This window comes from Bos taurus, chromosome 15 (genome assembly GCF_002263795.3).
Source record: "Bos taurus isolate L1 Dominette 01449 registration number 42190680 breed Hereford chromosome 15, ARS-UCD2.0, whole genome shotgun sequence".
NCBI classification, from domain to species: Eukaryota; Metazoa; Chordata; class Mammalia; order Artiodactyla; family Bovidae; genus Bos; species Bos taurus.
The window spans coordinates 46,319,239-46,342,938 of record NC_037342.1 but is presented as its reverse complement, the minus strand read 5'-3'; the positions used below and the strand labels follow the sequence as shown (position 1 = coordinate 46,342,938).

The following is a 23,700-nucleotide window of genomic DNA, read 5'->3' as shown; positions in this document are numbered from 1 at the left end:
CCAACCTGGGGAGTTCATCTTTCAGTGTCATATCTTTTGCCTTTTCATACTGTTCATGGGGTTCTCAAAGCAAGAATATTGAAGTGGTTTGCCATTCCCTTCTCCAGAGAATGCATAAGGTTTAGCCACCATCTTTGAGCTTTGCTCTCTCATTTATCCTTATTTCATTCGTTGCATGTCTTATCCCCTGATTGTTTCATATTAGCCCCCAGACATGCTCAGGCATTCCTATTCTAGATAAATACAGGTTGGAGTTTGTCTCCTCTTTAAGTTCTCAGCCTGTTTATTCCTTTCACTATAATATTTCCAAAAACTTGAAACATTATCTTAGTAAGTATGACTATATGTGCTGTGCTGTGCTTAGTTGCTCAGTCGTGTCTGACTCTTTACAACCCCATGGACTATAGTCCCCCAGTGTCCTCTGTTCATGGAATTCTCTAGGCAGTTCTACAGTAGGTAGTTATTTCCTTCTCCAGGCGATCTTCCCAACCCAGGGGTCAAATCTGGGTTTCCTACACTGCAGGCGGATTCTTTACTCTCTGAGTCATCAAATATGAATGAATGTGCTTAGTTGCTCCCGACTCTTTGTGACCCCATGGACTGTAGCCCACCAGGCTCCTTTGTCCATGGGGATTCTCTAGGCAAGAATACTGGAGGAGGGTTGCCATGCCCTCCTCCAGAGGATCTTCCCAACCGAGGGATCGAACCCAAGTCTCCCACACTGTAGGCGGATTCTTTATCATCTTAGCCACCAGGGAAGCCCTCAAATATGAATATATTATGGCTAAATAAGCTAATGAACATTCTGTTTACTATTTTTTGTAAGTTTAGGTTGTGCCATATGACTTTTAATACCACAATCCTGTCCTTCAGTCTCTGATTGCTAAGTTAAATAACATATTTTTGTACTCTGTCTTCATCTTACTGATTGTTAAGACCAATGAAACTGTTTTCTTCTTTCTTGTGTTTATCTAAGCTAGTTTAATACAAAAATAAACCAAGGTTGTGCTGTGCTGTGCTTAGTCACTCAGTCGTGTTCAACTCTTTGTGACCCCGTGGACTGTAGCCTGTCAGACTCCTGTCCATGGGGATTCTCCAGGCAAAGAATACTGGAGTGGATTGCCATGCCCTCCTCCAGGGGATCTTCCCAACCCAGGGATTGAACCCAGGTCTCCCACATTGCAGGCAGATTCTTTACCATCTGAACCACGAGGGAAGCCCAAACCAAGGATGCCCTACATTTATTTCAGTGTTTACAAATAGTGGTCATTTGCCAGTAATGTTCTAGGTTCTATAGATTGCTCGCTGAAGAAGACAGAGACGTCCTTGCTCACCCAGGGTGAGGAGACAGATAATTCATACATAAATTGATATAATAAATAATAATATTATAATATTATTATAATGTTATAATAAATATAATATTATTATAAGAAGAGGACTACTGATTATAAAGTGGATTATCTTGTGTGTGTCTGTGTGTGAGTGCCCCTGGGTGGAACATCACACATATAAGCCATATTCATCACCCAGCTGTCAAAGTGAGCCCCTCCTTTGCTTCTACCCACTGCTGTGGAAATGCTTTCAGTTTTATTTCTCTTTCTCTCATTTTCCAGAAACAATAGTTTTTCTTCTTTTTTTTAATTTAGCAATGTCTTGGCAAGGATAGAAAACTTTTCCACATAAGGAAATATTGTCATGTACTATAGACTCTGTCTCAACTTCATCCTTGCAACAGAAGTTTAGTTTAGAAATAAACATTTCAGTACTGTTTTTATATCCTATGACCCTAGTTATAACCATAATGTTTAAAATAATAACACAGCCTATGAAATTTTGGTTCATACATTTTCCTCTACAAAGGCTTGATTTAGAATATTACCTGACACTTATCTTATGATACTGCAATATTTTATTACTTTGCATGCTGAAAGGAGCCTAAAATCTTCAGCAGTTCTGATAACTGAGAGCTAGAGCGGGTAAGGGTCTATGTTGTGAGAAACTCTCATTGAGATTAGAAGTGTGGTATGTGTAGGGGACAAGAATAAGTGATAAAATGGTTAGAAAAGCATACAAGAGTGTTTTCAGGGAGGAATAAAATCTCAGTCATAGGCCTTCAATTCTTACTGATTTGGGGAAACTTTTCTTATAGATTCCCTCTTAGTGCCCTCTCAGAAACCTCTGTAAACATCTGTTATGCCTTCAGTGACCATATTTCATGGTATCCTGGAACCAGCCTATACTGTCTCATGAGAAAATTGTTAAATGTTCAGGATTTTGTAAGACAGTTATTAAGCACAACCATTATGAAAAGTAAATTACATGGGAGCACATCTGCAAATATGAAGGGATAAGTAACTCCAGGGGTCCATCCTTCTACTGAAACAATAAATGAGGAAAAAACATCAGAATCTACTTTGTTGAAAATCTGGAAAACAATTAAAGGTTTATGTGTGCTAATCAAGAAAAAGGTCTACAAGCAATAAATGCTGGAGAGGGTGTGGAGAAAAGGGAATCCTCTTCCACTGTTGGTGGGAATGCAAACTAGTACAGCCACTATGGAGAACAGTGTGGAGATTCCTTAAAAAACTAGAAATAGAACTCCCTTATGACCCAGAAATCCCACTGCTGGGCATACACACCGAGGAAACCAGAATTGAAAGAGACACGTGTACCTCAGTGTTCATCACAGCACTGTTTACAATAGCCAAGACATGGAAGCAACCTAGATGTCCATCAGCAGATGAATGGATAAGAAAGCTGGGGTACATATACACAATGGAGTATTACTCAGCCATTAAAAAGAATACATTTGAATCAGCTGTAATCAGGTGGATGAAACTGGAGCCTATTATACAGAGTGAAGTAAGCCAGAAAGAAAAACACCAATACAGTATACTAACGCATATATATGGAATTTAGAAAGATGGTAATGATAACCCAGTATGCGAGACAGCAAAAGAGACACAGAAGTATAAAACAGTCTTTTGGACTCTGTGGGAGAGGGAGAGGGTGGGATGAGTTGGGAGAATGACATTGAAACATGTATAATATCGTATAAGAAATGAATCGCCAGTCCAGGTTTGATGCAGTATATAGGAAGCTTGGGGCTGGTGTACTGGGATGACCCAGAGGGATGGTACAGGGAAGGAGGTGGGAGGGGGAATCAGGAGGGGGAACATGTGTACACCCGTGGAGGATTCATATGATGTATGGCAAAACCAATACAATATTGTAAAGTAATTAGCCTCCAATTAAAATAAATAAATTTAAATTTAAAAAAAATGGGAGGGGAGTGTTGTGGCATTTTTACTTGCCTTTGGGCCACCTTCCTCCCTTGCTTGAGAGAGTCATGAAGTTATAGGCCACGTTCCCATTCTGAGACCTTTGTCCCTGCTTTCAAAGGGAAAGGAGGAGACCCTGATCTCAAAGATTGTGTTTGTCTACTTGGAGCCCTCTGGGGATTATCTGAAAGACTGAAGAAAGGCAGTTGGTTTTTGTTTTGGGCAGCACACAGCTCCATCAGAATGCAGCCAAGTGAAGGGCATTCCTTGCAAACAAGAAAGGTAAATAGACAACCCCTCCTATCTGGGGGAAGACGTTAAGGTTGAGATAAACAATAGACATGCTGAAAACTTGGCAAGAAAGACTGAGAAGAGACATTTTGTGGGGAAGTGGAACAGTAAAAAGTTCCCTGTGTAGGATTTATACCTCTAATGATCTTTAGGTTCAAGAGAAGCAGAAACTAAAGGCTAAGGCAGAATTGTAAAGGCCCTGGTTAATTTTTGAAGGATTTAGAAAAGGCAGAAGAAGCAGAAATCAAATTGCCAAGATCTGTTGGATCATGAAAAAGCAAGAGAATTCCAGAAAAATAGCCACTTCTGCTTCACTGACTACACTAAAGCCTTTGTGTGAATTGCAACAAACTATGGAAAACTCTTAAAGAGAGGGGAATACCAGATCATCTTACCTGTCTCCTGAGAAACTTGTATGCAAGTCAAGAAGCAACAGTTAGAACTGGTCATGGGACAATAGACTGGTTCCAGATTGGGAAAGGAGTATGTCAAGGCTGTATATTGTCACCTTGCTTATTTAATGTATATGCAGAGTACATCATGCCACATGCCAGGCTGGATGAAGCACAAGTTGGAATCAAGATAGGCACAATAAAGGACATAAATGGTATGGACCTAACAAAAGCAGAAGATATTAAGAAGAGGTGTCAAGAATACACAGAAGAACTATGCAAAAAAGATCATCACGGCCCAGATAATCAACGATGGTGTGATCACTTACCTAGAGCCAGATAACCTGGAATGCGAAGTTAAGTGGGCCTTAGGAAGCATCACTATGAACAAAGTGGAGGTGATGGAATTCCAGTTGAGCTATTTGAAATCATAAAAGATGATGCTATGAAAGTGCTGCACTCAATATGCCAGCAAATTTGGAAAACTCAGCAGCGGCCATACGACTGGAAAAGGTCAGTTTTCATTCCAATCCCAAAGAAAGGTAATGTCAAAGAATGGATGTGAGAGTTGGACCATAAAGAAGGATGAACTCCAAAGAATTGATGCTTTTGAACTGTGGTGTTGGAGAAGACTCTTGAGAGTGCTTGGACTGCAAGGAGATCCAACCAGTCCATCCTAAAGGAAATCAGGCCTGAACATTCATTAGAAGGACTGATGCTGAAGCTGAAGCTCCAATACTTGGGCCACCTGATGCGAAGAGCCGACTCATTAGAAAAGACCCTGATTCTGGGAAGGATTGAAGGCAGAAGGAGAAGGGGACAACAGAGGATGAGATGGTTGGATGGCATCACCAACTCAATGGACATGAGTTTGAGCAAGCTCTGGGAGATGGTGAAGGACAGGAAAGCCTGGCATCCTGCCGTCCATGGGGTCGCAAAGAGTTGGACATGACTGAGTGACTGAACAACAAAGCATTCAAGGCATGCTAAACACTGAGCCAGTATGCAAAGAGGTGTTTTTTTTTTTTCTTGCTGTTGTTGCTTTGGGTATGTTTTTTCTTGCTGTTGTTGCTTTGGGTATGTTTTTGTTTTTTCCAGGGAAAAAAAACTTAAAACAATGCATAAACTTACCATAAGATAAAGGACACATTCCTAAGAGCACATACCACTAATATTTTTAGAGAAAAAGGTAGAAAAGTGCTAGACATATAACCAAAACCCACAGGAACCAACCAAAGCAAGCCCTGAGCACGAGAAAGTTTATGATTTCAAGAGTTATCTTATTATAAAATACAAAACGTTCAGCTTTCCACAAAAAATTTAAAAAACTTGCAAAGAAACAAGAACATATAACCCATTCATAGAAAAATTAATAGAAACTATGAGGAATCAAGTCATAGAAGTTACTCAGCAAGGCCTTTAATTCAAGTGGCTTAAATATGCTTAAAATAGTAAAGGAAATCATGCACAAAAATTGTATAACTTCAGGGGAATGATATTCCTGAAAGAGTGTACACCTCTAAAGAGATGCAGGTTATAAAAAGGGACCAAACTAATTCTAGGTTAAAAATTACAATACCGGAAATGAATTCACTAAGAATTTCAACATCAGATTTGAGCAGTCAGAGTTGAAAATCAGAGAACTTGAAAAGAAGTCATTTACAAATTATCCAGTCTGAGGAACATAAAGACAAGGGAATGAACAAAAATGAAGAGAGCCTATGAGATCTGTGAGACACCATCAACAATAGAACATCAAATAATGCAAGTTTCATAAGGAGAGAACAGAGAGAAAGGGATGTAAAAGAATTTTGAAGAAACTATGACCAACAAGTCATACTTTGATTAAATACATGAATCTACACATTCAAGAAGCTCAATGAACTTTAGGAAGGAAAAACACAAGAGATCCACACTGAGACATGTTCTAATAAAACTTTTAAAAGTCAGAGACAAAGGAGGAACCTTGAAGCAGCAGAAGAGAACTGAATGTCCTATTTAAGGGAGACTCATTAAGAAAAAGACTGGACATCTTAGCAGAAAACATGGAGGCCAGAAGGCAGTGCGATGACATATTTAAAGCACCTAAAGAAAGAAAAAGCCCATAACTCTATACCTGGCAAAACTATCATTCAAAAATAAAGGAGACGGTAAGACATTCCCAGATTAACAAGTGCTGAGGGAATTCATCACTAGTAGATGTGTCCTATTTGTTCAGTCGCTGAATTGTGTCCCAGTCTTTGTGACCCTGTGGACTGTGGCCTGTCAGGCTTCCGTGTCCTTCACTATTTCCTGGAGTTTGCTCAAATGCATGTTCATTGAGTTGGTGATGCTAGATGTGTCCTATAGGAAATGCTAAAAAGAGACCTTCAGGTGGAAATGGAAGGACACTAGACAGTAAACTTGAAGCCACAGGAAGAAATAACACGGGTAAAGGAATATATAAACCAGTATTAGTGTATTTTCCATTTGTGACTCCTTTTCCTTTCCCAGTTTGATCAAAAAGACAAATCATAAAATGGGAATGATAAGCCTATGTTAAATGGGCACACAAAGTAGAAAGATGTAATTTGTGACACAGTAACATAAAGGGGAGAGGGATGGAGAAATGTATGATCAGAATTTTTACATACCTATGGAAGTTAATATGATATTTCAAAATAGATATTTACATGTTTGTGAGGTTGATTGTAAGCTCCAGCACAACCAATGATATAATAACTTTTAAATATACAGAAAAATAAATTAGAAAGGAATCAAAATCATACACTACAAAAATGCCAAACACAAAAGAAGGCAGTTAATGGTGACATTGAGGAACAAACAAGATATGAAACATATGAAAGACAAAGCAAAATTGCAGAAGTAAATGTTTCATTATCAGTAATAAGTGGATTAAACTCTTCTATTAGAAGGTAAATATTCTCAAAATAGATTAAAAAGCAAAATGCTATACATGCTATCTAGGAAAAGACTCATTTTATATCCAAAACGAATAGGTCAAAAGTAAAAGAAAGGAAAAGGACATTCCAGGCAAATAGTTACTAAAAGAGAACTGAGATATCAGTGCTATGATCAGATAAAATAGACTCAGCTGAAAATTGTTACAAGCGGCAAGGAGGAACACTAAATATTGATTAAAATGTGAACCTATGAGGAAGATATAAACCTAGGAACCTAACAACAGAACTCTAAAACATAGGAAGCAAAAATTGAGAAGTGAAAGCAGAAATATACAGTTCTAAAATAATAGTTGGAGATTTCAATGCTGTACTTTCCATATGGATAAACAATTAGAAGATCAGTAGCAAATAGAGGAGTTGAACAATACTCTAAACCAGCTATATCTGACAGACATAAACAGACACTCTCTCCAACATCAGCTTAGTAGTGTTTCTGCTGAACAGGTTTTCTCAAGAGCTTTGTGGATCTTCTGTAAATGTCAGTGGGATTCACTCCTCTAGGCAAAAACCACATTTATAGATCTTTTCCAGACAAACCCTTCTAAGCCTTGCCCTCCTGATGAAATAGTAGGAAATAATACCCTTAAGCTTCCTAGAGGACTTCTAGTTTGGTTGATATCTGTAAGGCAAACCCTTATCCTCTTTTTGGGGAGGGTGTGTTTAAAATAATTTTTATTTATTATTATTTTTAATTGGAGGATAATTGCTTTACAGTATTGTGTTGGTTTCTGCCATACATGAACATGAATCAGCCAAGTATACATATGTCTCCTCCTTCTTGAACCTCCCTCCAACTTACCATCCCACCCTTCTAGGTTGTCACAGAGCACTGGGTTGAGCTCCATGCATCATATAGCAAATTCCCACTGGCTATCTATTTTACATATGGTAATGTGTGTTTCCATGTTACTCTCTGAATGCATCTCAACCTTTCCTTCCCCTACTGTGTCCACAGATCTGTTCTCTGTGTCTGTGTTTCCATTCAGTTCAGTACAGTTGCTCAGACGTGTCCGACTCTGCAACCCCATGGACTGCAACACACCAGGCCTCCCTGTCCATCACCAACTCCCGGAGCTTACTCAAACTCATGTCAATTGAGTTGGTGATGCCACCCAACCATCTCATCCTCTGTCGTCCCCTTCTCCTTCCACCTTCAATCTTTCCCAGCATCAAGGTCTTTCCCAATGAATCAGTTCTTTGCATCAGGTGGTCCAAAGTATTGGAGTTTCAGCTTCAGCATCAGTCCTTCTAATGAATATTCAGGACTGATTTCCTTTAGGATGGACTGGCTGGATCTCCTTGCAGTCCAAGGGACTTTCAAGAGTCTTCTCTAACACCACAGCTCAAAACATCAAGTCTTCAGTGCTCAGCTTTCTTGATAATCCAACTCTCACATCTATACATGACTACTGGAAAAACCATAGCTATGACTAGATGGACCTTTGTTGTCAAAGTAATGTCTCTGCTTTTTAATATGCTGTCTAGGTTGGTCATGACTTTTCTTCCAAGGAATAAGCGTCTTTTTATTTCATGGCTGCAGTCACCATCTGCAGTGATTTTGGAGCCCCCCAAATAAAAGTCTGTCACTGTTTCCTCATATTTTCTATGAAGTGATAAGACCAGATGCCGTGATGTTAGCTTTCTGAATGTTGAGTTTTAAACCAACTTTTTCACTCTCCTCAACTTTTTCACTTTCCTCAAGATGGTCTTTAGTTTCTTCACTTTCTGCCATAAGGGTGGTGTCATATGCATATCTGAGATTATGATATTTCTCCCAGCAGTCTTGATTCCAGCTTGTACTTCATCCAGCCTGGCATTTTGCATGATGTACTCTGCATATAAGTTAAATAAGCAGGGTGACAGTATACAGCCTTAATGTATTCCTTTGCCGATTTTGAACCAGTTTATTGTCAATATCCGGTTCTAACTGTTGCTTCTTGACCTGCATACAGGTTTCTCAGGAGGCAGATCAGGTGGTCTGGTATTTCCATCTCTTTCAGAATTTTCCAGTTTGTTGTCATCCACACAGTCAAAGGCTTTGGCATAGTCAATAAAGCAGAAGTAGATGTTTTTCTGGAACTCTCTTGCTGTTATTGATGATCCAACGGATGTTGGCAATTTGATCTCTGGTCCCTCTGCCTTTTCTAAAACCAGCTTGAACATCTGGAAGTTGGCAGTTCATGTACTGTTGAAGCCTAGCTTGGAGAATTTTGAGCATTACTTTGGTAGCATGTGAGATGAGTGCAATTGTGTGGTAGTTTGGGCATTCTTTGGCACTACCTTTCTTTGGGATTGGAATGAAAACTGACCTTTTCCAGTCCTGTGGCCACTGCAGAGTTTTCCAAATTTGCTGGCCTATTGAATGCAGCACTTTCACAGCATCATCTTTTAGGATTGTTTCCATTGCTGCCCTGTAAATAGGTTCATCAATACTATCTTTCTAGATTCCATATATATATGTGTTAATATACCATATTTGTTTTTATCTTTCTGACTTACTTCACTCTGTATAATAGGCTCTAAGTTCATCCACCTCATTAGAACTGACTCAAATGCATTCTTTTTTATGGCTGAGTAATATTCTGTTGTACATATATACCACAGCTTCTCTATCCATTTGTCTGTAAATTCCTCAGTCCAGTATTTGACGTATACTAAGAGCTCAATAAATGTAACACCTCCTATCTTTAGATTTTTCTAAAGTCTCTGATGGAACCACAGTCTCAGTGCCCAGAGGGATGTGGGACTCAATGAGGTAAATTCCACTGAAGGGGTGGAGGATCTAAAGGAGTTTGCCACCACCTAGCCAAAGGAGAATCAGATACTCTTACTTATAAGTGCATGCTTCACAGTTTAGGAAAATCTGGAGAAAGGAACTGTTAGTGGAGACTTGAAGACCTAAACCAGAGAACTTGGAAGGAATACGTATGCAGATTAGGTTTCAGGGAATTTTTCAGTGTATCAGGGTATAGTATAGAAAGGAATTAAGAGAGAAGCATAGCCCAGGGAGTGTATGCCATCCAAACAAGTAAGATGGCTATTATATGGAGATACATATAACCTTCAAGATATCCTTTTAGTTGACCAAAGGGACTTGGAGTTTAGGTCGTTTAGGATTATAACTGAGCTATTCTGTACATGGAATTCATTTGGTGCCTATACCTATTCCAGGTGGTAGAGGCAAATTTTAAGAGATGGTATTCAGTTAAGATTGGCCTGTGAACTAAAGTAACCTGAAAAGTGGCAAGTGTAACAGGGAAAACATCATGAAAAGAGACAAAGGCTGTTTGAATGGGATGAATAAATTCCAAGGACTAGAGCATCTTATGGGACCAAGAATTGAAATGTACGAAAAAGAGAAGCTCCCCAAGGTAGAAGCAGGTTCCAATTTCTAGGAGACCATGAAAACTGAAAGTAGAATGTCAGACCCACCACTCCAGGGAGAATAAATATAGGATTTAACGGTAATATGTCAAGTCCAATAAAGATTGGGAAGCTTACATACATAGGAGAATGAAAGGAAAGATCAAGACTGAAGGGTCTAAATTAAGGCCAAGTTTGTTTTTTGTTTGTTTGTTTTTTGTTTGAGTTTTACTTTAACTAGAAACTACATACCATAACTACAGTCAGGAATGCCGATCCTGTAGGTTTTCTTTCAGAAGTGACTTCCCATCTCCTGAAGCTTCTGCCATGAGATAATAGGAAATATTAGGAAATAGCAATTTGGAAATTTCCAATTTCCAATTAGGAGATAATAGGAAATAGCATATGGAAATTGCTGCTACGTGGGAAAATAACTTTCAACATTTTGGTATAGACTGAAAGTTAATAGAGATGCTGTTTGTCTTTTCTGCTAATGTTTTAGCAATTCTCTTATTTTCTTGTTGTCTCAAAATGGGGAGATGCTTTCCTTTAGGAGATGTGGGAGATTGTAACCTGAAGAAGGCCTCTTCAGCATTTGAAATCTTTGACCTCCATATAGATTCAGTTCAGTTCAGTTCAGTTCAGTCACTCAGTTGTGTCCGACTCTTTGTGACCCCATGAATTGCAGCACACCAGGCCTCCCTGTCCATCACTAACTCCAGGAGTTTGTAACCAGGATATGGAAACAACCTAAATGTCCATCAACAGAGCAACGGATAAAGAGGATGTGGTACATATATACAATGGAATATTGCTCAGTCATAAAAAGGAATGAAATTGGGTCATTTGTAGAGATGTGGATGGACCTAGAGACTTTTATACAGAGTGAATTAAGTCAAAAAAAGAAAATCAAATATCATATATTAATGTATATATGTGGAATTTGAAAGAATTGCCATAGATGACTTATTTATAAAGCAGAAATAGTGACACAGATGTAGAGAACAAATACATAGATAGGTATCAAGGGGGAAAGGAGGATGGGATGAATGGGAAGTTGGGACTGGCATATACATACTATGTATAAAATAGGTAACAAATGAGAGCCTACTGTATAGCTCAGGAAACTGTATTCAGTGCTCTGTGGTAACCTAAATGGGAAGGAAATCCAAAGAAGAGAGGATATATGTATTTGTATAGCTGACTCACTTTCCTGTACAGTAGCAACTAATACAATATTGTGAAGCAACTATACTTCAATAAAAACTTTAAAAATTCCAATTAGCTCAATACAGGATAAGGTGGTATAGGTGAGGATACTGTGTGTGTGTGTGTGTGTGTGTGTGGTGGTAATGAGAGTGAAAATATACCAAGGTGGTAAAAATTTATTTTTGAATGTGAAGATAAGAATGAAAGTTAGTAATGACATAAAAGGGTGATTCCTTTCTCTCTGTGTGTGTGCATGCTCAATCAGGTCCAACATTTGTGACTACATGGAATGTAGTCCCCCAGGCTTCTCTGTCCATCATCCTAACTAATGAAATAATAAAATGAAATAAAGAAATCTCAATTGGTATCACAAAAGTAGACAAGAAAAAAATTCAAAGGAAGAAATTATGGGTACATACAAATAAGTGACAGGAATAAGTCAAGTTTTTCATCCTTATGTATATGCCAGTAGAACTCTGTTTAAACACACATCAAGACATATCCACCAGAATGTTCATAGCACCACTATTAATAAAAGTAAAAAATTGGAAAGAATCCTGATGTCCTTTCACAGTCACATGGTAAATAAAAGGTGACATATTCATACAATAATAAAAACAATATCATGGTGAACACAACAATATGGGTAAAATCTCACAATTTTAAATTTTGAAACAAGCCAAATACAAAAGAATACAAATAATATGATTCCATATACAGAAAGATAAATACCTGCCAAAATGAATTTATAATATCACAAGTCTGAGTACTGACTAGTGCAAAGTGTTACAAAGTAGAGATATTAATGATAAGTAGCTAAGAGTATGAGAGATTGTTCTGGAATATGGGCAGTGTTCTAATACTCCATCTGGGCATGCTTATGTGGTCAATTTGTGATACTTCATTAAACTGTAGATACTGGTAGACTCTAATCTCATGGCATGATCTTCTCTATGGTTTGAGAAGTCATTGGTCAGTATAGGAAGGATCAAAGAGACCAGGAGCAAAGACCAAAGCAGTCTTTGTTCCATCCCAGGAGGACTGTAAAGTTAGTCTGTGTTGTTCCTAATCAGGGTAAAGTCACAGGCACATGTTTTATGGTTATTGGGCTCAAATCTTTCATAGTCACATAAAAAGAAAGCTGATAATCTCAGACCTTATATGGAAAACCCCCTGAGAATCTGTTTGTTAATTTCCTGAGCTAAAAAGCCTGAACATGGTCCGTCTGAGACAGATTTGAGGGTACAGTTGGACAGAACTAGAGAAAGACTTATAGTTCTTTAGGGTAAAAGTCAGGCCAATGGGAAATGGTGATTTTCAGAGACTATCAGGTAAATTTAGGGTTATTATTAAATGACTTGTCCCCTGTAAAAAAGGAGAGCCTAATCTTTGTTTAATTTCCTGTTGTCTAAGAAAAACCCAGATAAAGTTGTGTGGACATCTATGTGACAGAAAAATAACATCAGGTAACTTGTATTCAGAGATCTTCTCTGACATCCCCTAACTCAATGTTTCTTTTTGACTCTTTTGTCCTAAGTAAATTGCACATGTATATGTGGTTTGGTTATGTATGTAAAAAAGAAAGAGGTCATTGCATTGTCTCATTTTAAGACTTACATACAGCCACCAAGAACAAGATGGTATTAATGAAGACAGATATAAGTCCATGGAAATGGAAGAGTACAGAGGATCTAGAAATACACTCATACATATATGCTACACCGATGTGCAAAGAGGAGTGGAAAATCTATTCAACAAATGGTGCTGGGACAATTGGATATCCATGTGGAAAAAAGCTGATCATTGACCCTGCTTTATACCACACCCAAAATACCTCATCACACCACACCCAAAATAACTCAAAATAGACCAAAACTTAAATGTAAAAATTAACCTATTAAACTTCTGGATGAAAGAAGAGTGAAAAATATTAATATTCATGGCCTTGCAGTAGGCAAAACTTTCTTCAGTTCAGTTCAGTCGCTCAGTCGTGTCTGACTCTTTGCAACCCCATGAATTGCAGCACGCCAGGCCTCCCTGTCCATCACCAACTCCCAGAGTTCACTCAAACTCATGTCCATCGAGTTGGTGATGCCATCCAGCCATCTCATCCTCTGTCGTCCCCTTTTCCTCCTGCCCCCAACCCCTCCCAGCATCAGAGTCTTTTCCAATGAGTCAGCTCTTTGCATGAGGTGGCCAAAGTATTGGAGTTTCAGCTTTAGCACCATTCCTTCCAAAGAACACCCAGGGTTGATCTCCTTTAGAATGGACTGGTTGGATCTCCTTGCAGTCCAAGGGACTCTCAAGAGTCTTCTCCAACACCACAGTTCAAAAGCATCAATTCTTCGGTGCTCAGCTTTCTTCACAGTCCAACTCTCATATCCATTCATGACCACAGGAAAAACCATAGCCTTGACTAGACGGACCTTTGTTGGCAAAGTAATGTCCCTGCTTTTCAATATGCTATCATGAGCCATAAAAAAACTGATCAATTAGACAATCAAAATGAAAAATTTGCCTCTCTGAAAATTACATTAGGACAATTAAAGTTCGAACTAAAGAATGGAAGAAAATATTTTCAATGAATATATCTGACAAAAAACTGATATCCAAATTATATAAAGACTCTTACAGTTCAATAATATGTAAGAGAATGTACTAAGAACAGGGCAAAGTGTTTGAATAGCTGATTTCATAAAAGAAGATATTGAGTGGTCAGTAAGTGCATGAAAAGATGGTCAACGTCATTAGTCATTAGGGAAATTCAAATTAAAACTGCAATGAGAAAACAGAACAAACTCATTAGAAAGACTAAAATTAAGAAGACTGACAATATCAAGTGTCAGAGAGGATGTAGAGTAGCTAGACCATGGCTCACTATTGGTAGTAACCATTTGAGAAACTTGTTAGGCATTTGTGAAACATGCACACACCATATGACACAGACATTTCACTTCTAGATATCTATCCAAGAGAATTAAAAATTTTTGTCCACACAATGATTCATGTATAGATGTTCATAGTAGATTTTTGCATAATAGCTAAAGACTGGAAATACTAAAAATATCCATAAATATATAGATACTGGGTTGGCCAAAACGTTCTTTTGGGTTTTTGTGTAACATCCCCTGAATGAAATTTCTGGCCAATCCAATAGTTAAACAAAATATGCTATACAATGAAATACTGCTTAATAATAGAAATGGATAACTACTCATACAAGCAACAACATGGTTGAATTTAAAATTTATTATGCTGTGTGAAAGAAGGCATCAATGAAGGAATACTTATTATATTATTCCATTTATATAAAATTCAAACTAATTTATAGTAACCCAAAGCACATCTGGTTGCCTGGGACTGGAGCAGAGAGAGGAATAGACTGCAGAGGGGCACTGTAAATTTTTGGGGATCATGAAAATATTTTATGGTTTCAAGGGTTTAGTGGTTTCAGCTTGTCAAAATTCATCAATATGTGTACCTTAAATGGATGCATTTTTTTGTGCATAGGTTATTTCTCAATAAAATTGACATAAAAATAAGAAAATAATTTTAAACTAGGATAGAGTAAGTCACATGATTCCATCTTCTGTGGGACCTTTCAAATGCAAAAACATAGGGCCCATTTATGCAAGAGTGTATGCTTACACTTAGACATGACTTCCTTGAGACCATTTTATTCCCATATTCTAATTTGCTTTTAGCCTAGTGAGGCTTCTGGAAGCATTCTAAAACCACATAGCAAGAGAAGATCTTTTCCCTTTCCTTAGTTTTTGCATTTTTGTCTTCATGTACCTAGTGATTAGTAGCAAATACCTTAGGTACAGTTGAAACATGAGGCATTGTCTTGAGGACAGAAAGAAACTGAACTTGGACCTGAACCAGGAGCAGCCAAATGTTTAGAGGATGTTTTTGGATAACTGAGGAGACTGAAGAAAAAAAGTTGAATCCCTGGGGGCCCAAGGGAATGTGAAACCAGCATGGGAACAGCCTAGGACAGAGTTGTACTTCTTACCAGCAGGTGAGACCCTTGAGGTGGAATATAAGTGCATCCCAGCTTGCACCCAGTAACTTGTTTAAACCTCTCTCTGCCTTTTGTTTTCTCAATGCATCCATTCTATTGCTATCTTCCCAGTGTCTCAGGGCCCCAAAAAGTCTAGTTTGATTCTTCTTCATTCTCTTCACTTCCTACAACCAAACGACTCATCTTCATAATTTTACATATAATTTACACTTACTGGTCTAGTCCTAAGTGCCAGTCACTTTGGGGCTAGAGAAATAAATTCGAAAAAGGCTGAGTAGGTCCTTTGAACCGATAGTCCAGAGCATTGAGAGGGGTCTATGAATGCAGGAAAGATTACATCTCTCTCACATTTGGTGACGTCTCTTTCCATTTCTACAGAGTGTAAAAGCTATGTGGTCAGACCTTCCTCATCTTTAAAGATTGTCACCTTCAAATTAAGAGTCTTTTATCCATTCTTGTGTTCTTCCCTCTGGTCCCTAAGGAAGAGGCATCCCTAACCTCTTTCCAGGGAGAAGGCAATGGCACCCCACTCCAGTACTGTTGCCTGGAAAATCCCATGGATGGAGGAGCCTAGTAGGCTGCAGTCCATGGGGTCGCTAAGAGTTGGACACGACTGAGCGACTTCACTTTCACTTTCCACTTTCATGCATTGGAGAAGGAAATGGCAACCCACTCCAGTGTTCTTGCCAGGAGAATCCCATGGATGGAGAAGCCTGGTAGGCTGCAGTTCATGGGGTGGCACAGAGTCGGACACGACTGAAGTGACTTAGCAGCAGCAGCAGCAACCTCTTTGCAATACTAACTCTGTTCTCTAAATCCTGCTGCTACTCACCTCCCGTTGGGCTTTTTTTTTTTTTTTCCTCTTTATCTTGGGTCTAAAATATCTTGAGTATTTTACTTTGTGGTTGCTTCACTTTGGATAAGACAACACACATCTTCCCATTTTATATAGAGTGGATCTTGCCTCCTCCATAAGCTTTTCTTTATATTTCTTTTATTGCCAGATTTCTCAAAAAGGAATTTCAAATCTAGCACTTCTGGCTCAGTAAATGTTTGTTGATGAAATAAATTGCTGAATGCATCCTATCCACTTATTATTATTTAGTTTCACTTCTGCCCTCACCTTTTTATAGAAAAAGTTCTCTAGAAGCCTGATATTCACATTCTAATTATCCAGTCCAGGGAGGCTTTCCAGCTTTCTGTCCTGTTAAATCTGGGAGCTTCTCTTTCTTGACCATCTCTCCTCCCTTGTACCCATCATGATAATGTGCCTTTGAGTGAATGAGATCATACAAGTACTGCTGACTGGAAGTTTGGTAAAGATTTTTTAAACATCAGCATTTACTTCACACATATTTATTGAGGGCTTGCAGCATGCTGGGAAATGCTTTAGGTACTGTGTGTTGATCAATGAATAAGGCAGGTTAGCTCCCCGCCTCTAGTGTTTACCTCTACTGAGGGAGGCAGACCATAAGCTTCAAAATATTTGAAAGGAAAATAATTTCAGGTTAAGTGTTAGCAAAGAAGCAATCAGACGATTGGATGGAGAGTAACCTGAGACTGCTTTTGATCATATAGTTAGAGAATATGTGTTCAAGGACTCTGCTGCTAATCGTGAGCTGCTTTAGGCTCTTTATGCAGTGCCTAGCCTTTTCCAGTTTCTATCAAATATCATGATCCACCAGTGACACCACTGGGTATTTATCTAAAGGAAAAGAAAATACTAATTTGAAAAGATCCTCCCCTTCCCTGACCATGTTCATTCCAGCATTATTTATAATAACCAAAGTTGAAAGCAACATAAATGTCCATTGATGGATGGATGGATAAAGAAAGTGTGGTACATTTCTAATGGAATATTATTCAGTAAAAAAAAGAAAAAAAAAAAAGAAGAAGAAATCCTGCCATTTGTGACAACAAGGTTTGACCTTGAGGGCATTATGTTAAGTAAAATGTCAGATAAAGATAAATACCATATGATCTCACTTACATATGGAATCTAAAACAAAACATAACATAACCAAAAACGAGCTAAATGATACAGAGAACAGATGCGTGGTTGCCAGAGGGTGGGGGAGAAGGACAGAAAATGGGTGGAGGTACAAAGGCTGAAATTTCCAGTTACAAAAGGAATGTGTCCTGGGAATGTTATGTGCAGCATGATGACTATAGTTGATAATACACTATTGTGATTTGAAAGTTGCTAAGAAGACCTTAAAATTTTTCATCATAAAGAAAAGTGAACTATAACTGTATGGTGATGGGTTTTACTAGGCTTGCTGTGGGTTATCATTTGCAATATATACACATATGGAATCATGTCACACAGTTTAACTAATATTATATGTGAATTATATCTCAATAAAAAAGAAAAAAGTAACAAAATGTTAGCTTGCCTCTTAAACTCTACCTCCTACTGTAGATTTTACTATTTCTGTAGGTCCTCTTTGGACTTGGATTTATGGTGTTGGATGGCTTATCCAGTTAGAAACTTATTTTGAATTCCTAACTCTGGTCTTTTGTGGGTATTGTTCCATTTTGATGGGCAAATGGTGATGTGGGCACCTTTTATTTCTTGGAAGCCATTTTTTCCTATTTTTTCACCTAAACTATGTCCCTCTTAGTAACCTACTAAATGCTGGGCATTAGTTTGCGCTATTTGACTGCTCTGTATAAGAAGCTCTCGAATCTGTATCTATGTCCTTGTATGGCCCACCTTTCACAGTGCATCCTGAAACTCATAGGTAAGTCATTAACTTGTTTACAAAACTCTAAAAATCCTTATTGGTTTATGACATAATCAAATTACTTGGCCCTAGCATTCAATCCCCCTCATAATCTGGCAACAATCAACCCAGTCCCCCCTTTTTTTCTTTGAAGTGAAGTGAAGTGAAGTCGCTCAGTTGTGTCTGACTCTTTGTGACCCCATGGACTGTAGCCTACCAGGCTCCTCTGTCCATGGGATTATCCAGGCAAGAGTACTGGAGTGGGTTGCCATTTCCTTCTCCAGATCTTCCCGACCCAGGGACTGAAACAGGCTCCAGCATTGTAGGCAGACACTTTACCATCTGAGCCTTCTGTTATGATATTACTTCTCTCTTATGGTTTGGTTTCCTGGTGGCAAGGCAGGTGGCATCTTAGCTCCCCCACTGGGGATCAAACCTCAAAAAGCAAAGTCTTAACCACTGGACTGCCAGGGAAGTCCCAACCCAATTCTTTTTACAACCACTCTCTTTCCTTTTCTGAACTTCTAGTTCAGTTTCTTCCCTTAAAAGCTGTACTCTGTCATCTTTCCTCAATCTCATAGTTTTTTTAACCCTGTATGTTGAGGTGGAGCAGAATATGCCATCTCCAAATCTGCCACTTTGACATGTGGATTGTTCTGAGCAGAAGGCAATTAAGACCCAGGAGACTCAGGAAAAGCTTTTTTACCTCTCCTTGAACTGCCTAAAAGAATGATATAGAGGGCCTGTACCCGAAAGTCTTGGAGAAGGAAATGGCAACCCATTTCAGTATTCTTGCCTGGAGAACTCCATGGACAGAGGAGCCTGGTGGGCTACAGTCTGTGGGGTAGCAAAGAGTTGGAGTGACTGAGTGACTAACACTGTACCAGAAAGAGCTATTACCAGACACAGCTTTTTTATCAGAAAGACATATCTCCATGGCATCACAAACATTTGCTTACCAATCATTTGCTCTTCCCATCTTCTTAATTGTCTCCCTCTTCTTTGAAGCCCCAGATCCCTACTGCCTTCTCCTTAGCTTGAGATGGTATATATGCCTCAGTTGCCAGACCATCTTTGAGTCTTGGTGGGGATTCTGTAAGTATGTAATTAAACTTAACTTTGTCCTGTTAATCTGTTTGATATCAATTCAAATATTAGATCAGCAAAATATTATATTAGATGAGCATTTCCCAGGACACTATACTCCTAACCCAATTCTCCTTATTTGTGAAGCCTTCCTTTATTCTTCCAGGTCCAGTTAGTTCCCCTCTTCTCTGTATTTACCATAGCACCTCTTACTTACATGAGTCATAATAAACTTTTCATGAGTCCTTTACTCTTGGAAAGCAGTGATGGTTAAAAGAACTCCATGCAACCTTTTGTGCTCTGAGAATTAAATTACTGCAAAGAGCCACCTTTTTGCATATGACTTAGGTAAGACTCGTTGGTGTGTTCCCCTATTACTTATAAGGAGGCCAGACACAGACCCCCTTTTTAAAAATAAACTGCTTTTCTCTCTCTCTTTCTTTATTGCTATACAGTAGATCTTTCTTGGTACTTATTTTAAATATACCATCAGACAAAGACCCTTTAAATCCCATTCTTTGCCTCATGAAGCTTTCACTGAGCTGTTTGTCCCCTTGATCAGTTGGAGTGTTTGAAACTAAACATTAATTAAACTTCTCTTCTTTTTAGCCCCCTTCATGTTGACCCATCCTCTTTCTGATCCAGCCTACAAACCCTCCTTAATGATCCCTCCTAAGAATAAAAATATTTCCTTTTATACACACCCTCTACTCTGTGTTCTTTCTAGCCTGTTGACCCTTCCCTACAAAAGAAAATTCCTTTCTGCCTGTCCTTTGAGATGCTTGCAGTTCTGTTTGAATTATTTTCTCTATTACAATAGTCTCTTTCCCTTTATTGCAATAATCCTTTCAAATGAAGTCTCTTTTTATGTCAGTGTAGATTTATTTTTATTTGACGATAGAAGTCACCAAATTCTTTGTCTCTTTTGATAATGTACTCCCTTTCCCTCAGATTTGGAGCTGTTTATTGGAACAATGAGAATGTTAGATTCATATTTGTGTTCTCATCATGCCTTAATCTGCCTTGATCTCTGACTGCCCCTATTCCCGTTTCCATCAATTTCTGTTTTTATTTTAGTCTCTGAGTATGTTGTTGTATCTCTCTGTCTACCCATTACTCTCCTTTTCCTTCACTTACCTGTCTCCTGGAGGCCAAGCTCCTGTCTTCAGTTTGCTCCAGAGAGATGAGTGAGAAAGCAGAGCAGGTTCCTTCCTGAGTCTGGCAGTTTGCTTATTGAAATCTCCAGCCTAGACCTCAGCTCCTTCTGTGGTAAAAGGGCAAGCAGGAAGTGAAAAATTGGTTTCACTTTTGTGTTTTTTCCCCATCTTTTAAAAGATCAGCTGATTTTAAGGAATCCTACTCATTTATTTATTTATTCTTTCATTCATTTGTTTATAATTGTGATTTATATTTATTTATATAATTGTGATTAGATAATTGTGATTTGTAATTGTGTTTACACTGTGATTCCTGGGTGTTAACGTTATTGCAAATGGAAGAGTAATGTGTGTGTGCATGTTTCTTTATGGTGGCCTGGGGTGAGCACCAGATAAAGAACATGGGAGAAGCAGGATAGGGAAAGAATTTCAGAAAAGAGACAAGGGCACGTTAGAATGTCTTCCTCAGGGAACTTGCTTTAACTGCTTTACTGTTCTCGCTGTGTGATTGATTCGAAAATTAACAAAGTTTCAAAAGTGTATTAGCTGATGTGGATGATTCAACACTAACATGAGCTAAATTCTTAAAAGCATACTGTGTTTTTATAGTGAGAAAGAGAATTTTACTGTTCTCTAATTTTGTATTAGAGCTTTTGTAGTAGTTTAGTTGCTAAGTCGTGTCCGACTTTTGCAACCCCATGGACTGTAGCCTGCCAGTCTCCTCTGTCCATGGGATTCTCTAGGACAGAATACTGGAGTGGGTTGCCATTTCCTTCTCCAGGGCATCTTCCCAACCAAGGAACTGAACCCAGGTCTCCTGCATTGCAGATGGATTCTTTGACTGAGCTACAAGGGAAGCAGAGCTTTTGAGTAATGTTAAAAATCTGTTTTCCCTTACACATCTCATGTAAAGCATTTTGTTTCATTAATTATTATCTTACCCCATGATTTAATTCATTATAATTTTGCTTGTAAACAGTACTGCCTGCTCCGTTGTTCCTCTGTTTCAAGCTGTGTATGTTTGCACATGTCTTCTTGGAGGAGAACCTCATGCTCAGTTTTCCCAGGACCTCTAGGAATGCTACCCATGTCATCTCATATTTCCCCTTTCCACTCCCAGTGCACCTGCCCGTCCCCCCTACACGGGCCTGTACTGAGCTGTCTGTGCTGCTCTCAGAGCACTGACTCCACCTGCCGATGCTCCTGTCACAGTGTGCTGCTCTGTAACTGCTGCTTGTCTCCCTCATTTCTCCCATCCCCCAACCTCAAACATCCCACCTCCCTTTGTTCCTCCCAGTTGTGGGGGATTTGTCTTATTCATCTTTGTATCCCATGCATAGTGCATGAACCATAGAGATGAGCAGAATGTCATGATTGAATAAGAAAATGATTGGTCTGTCTGAGCCTGTTTCTTCAGTTTTATGTGAGAATATTAACAGCTATTTCAGTGAGTGACGTGAGACATGAGGAAGTTATAAGGGCTGGAATGGTACCCTTCCAATAAGACTTCCCTTTTCCTACTTTTAGAATGGGAATGGAAGTGTTTTCTGGTAGGCCAGAGTTTAAATGTCAGGCCATTAGTTTGAGTCCAGGATCCAGCAGTTCCTAGCTATATTTGCTTATGTGTGGGGAGAGGGTGACCTAAGTAATGAGGAGCAGTTGAGGAGTGGAATGAATTTGTTTCAGTAATACCATCCACTCGCAGAATATTAATGAGGATAAAATGAGGTAGGTTAGTCTCACCCAGTGCTTGGCCTGAAGTAGACGTTCACGTATGAATTCTTTTCCCTAGCACACAATTTGTTTGATGATCAAATCTGTCAGAACAAGAACTATCAAGGGACGTGTCTTTAGTAGCGGAGTTCCCTCCACTGCTCAATCTGCACCTCTGAGTGTTTCTGTGTAAGTGCTTGTTCTTGCGTTCTTGTGCTGGGCTTTGTGTCAGTGCCCGTGTCTTCTCTATTGCTATGCTTTGGGTCTAGAGATCATGAGTCTGATGCACCTCAGATTCTCTCACAGAGTGAGTAAATTTTCTGTACATGGTAAGATTTCGGTAAATGTATAAATTAGTGAAGGAGTAAAAGCAATCCCTTAGAATAAAATCAGATTTGAAACCAAGTTTATTTCACCACACATTTACCTCTCATTACTCCATGTCCACGCCCAATACAGGAAACAGACTTTCGCTTTCTTTTTCACTTTTCTCTCAATTCCAGGAAATGTTTGTTTTTAACATGAACTTTGGTTCAATGACTAGTGAGTGTTTTTTGAAAGACGTTTTCTCTGGGCTTTTTTGTTTCTTTTTTTATTGCCAGTTTTTAACTTAAGTTCTCTTTGAAAAATTATAGCCTTATTTTGAATAAACTGAGGAAAAAGGAAATCACCCTGTCCTCCACAGTGATACTAGAGAGAGCCGAGCACCCAGGGCTGGAACTAGGGTGAGGCAAGAGAAGAGTTTAGGGTACAAGGGAAATTTTTGTAAATTTTGTAGTCTGGGTGCCTCACTTGCTTCACCCTAATTTCAGCCTTCTTTTAGCTTCAACTAAAAATCCTGGCATGAACCAATCCATGTCTAACCCCTTGATTACAGAGAAAAGGGCAGCTGAGATCACTGGGTCTCTCTTGTCTGACATTTCCCCCTGATTCTTTCCTTCTAACTGGCTCTTTGACTAAGAGAATATGTCTGTTAAGGGACTCTGTTGGCCTCTTCTGAAATCAGGTGGGTGATACTTGACAACAAAAAAAGGGGTGGTGGCATTTTTCTTTTTCCCCTTTTATTTCTTTTGGATAGTCAAATAATTAAAATGACATAAGACATTCACAGTAGAAAATAAGTTTAATACATATGTTTGGAGAATTAACATAGGCATGAGAAATTTGAAAGATAGTAAGGCAAGGTGAGGTACATTTATAAATCATATTGGACTAAGGAGAAAGAGGTAGGAGTCTGGGACTTCAAAGGGAAGTAAAGTAATTCACAGGAAAACATAGAGATTTAATGTTTGTTAAACAAATGTTCGCTGGTCAATCTAGAGAGAATAGGACACAGAGAGGACTGAGATCAAACTGGCCTTGCTAAGTTCCTCCGTATTTAGCACACCTAGTTCATAGTATACTATAGTTATGTATAGTGTTGTATAGTTCTCTTTAGTGGTATCTCCCTCCTGGAACAGGCTCTATATTCTGTTCTCTTAGGCAGTTAGGT

General features: G+C 38.8%; 1 protein-coding gene across 1 annotated transcript in view; it reads right to left on the bottom strand.

The window, feature by feature from the left end:
- LOC783920 (interferon-induced very large GTPase 1-like) overlaps positions 1 to 20,573 on the bottom strand; it is a 41,975-nt gene extending 21,402 nt beyond the window's left edge. The window contains 2 exon segments of the mRNA XM_059875119.1: positions 19,212 to 19,345; positions 20,476 to 20,573. Coding sequence (XP_059731102.1) covers positions 19,212 to 19,218 — 7 coding nt within the window. The 5' untranslated portion in view covers positions 19,219 to 19,345; positions 20,476 to 20,573.
- Positions 20,574 to 23,700: the final 3,127 nt, after the last annotated feature.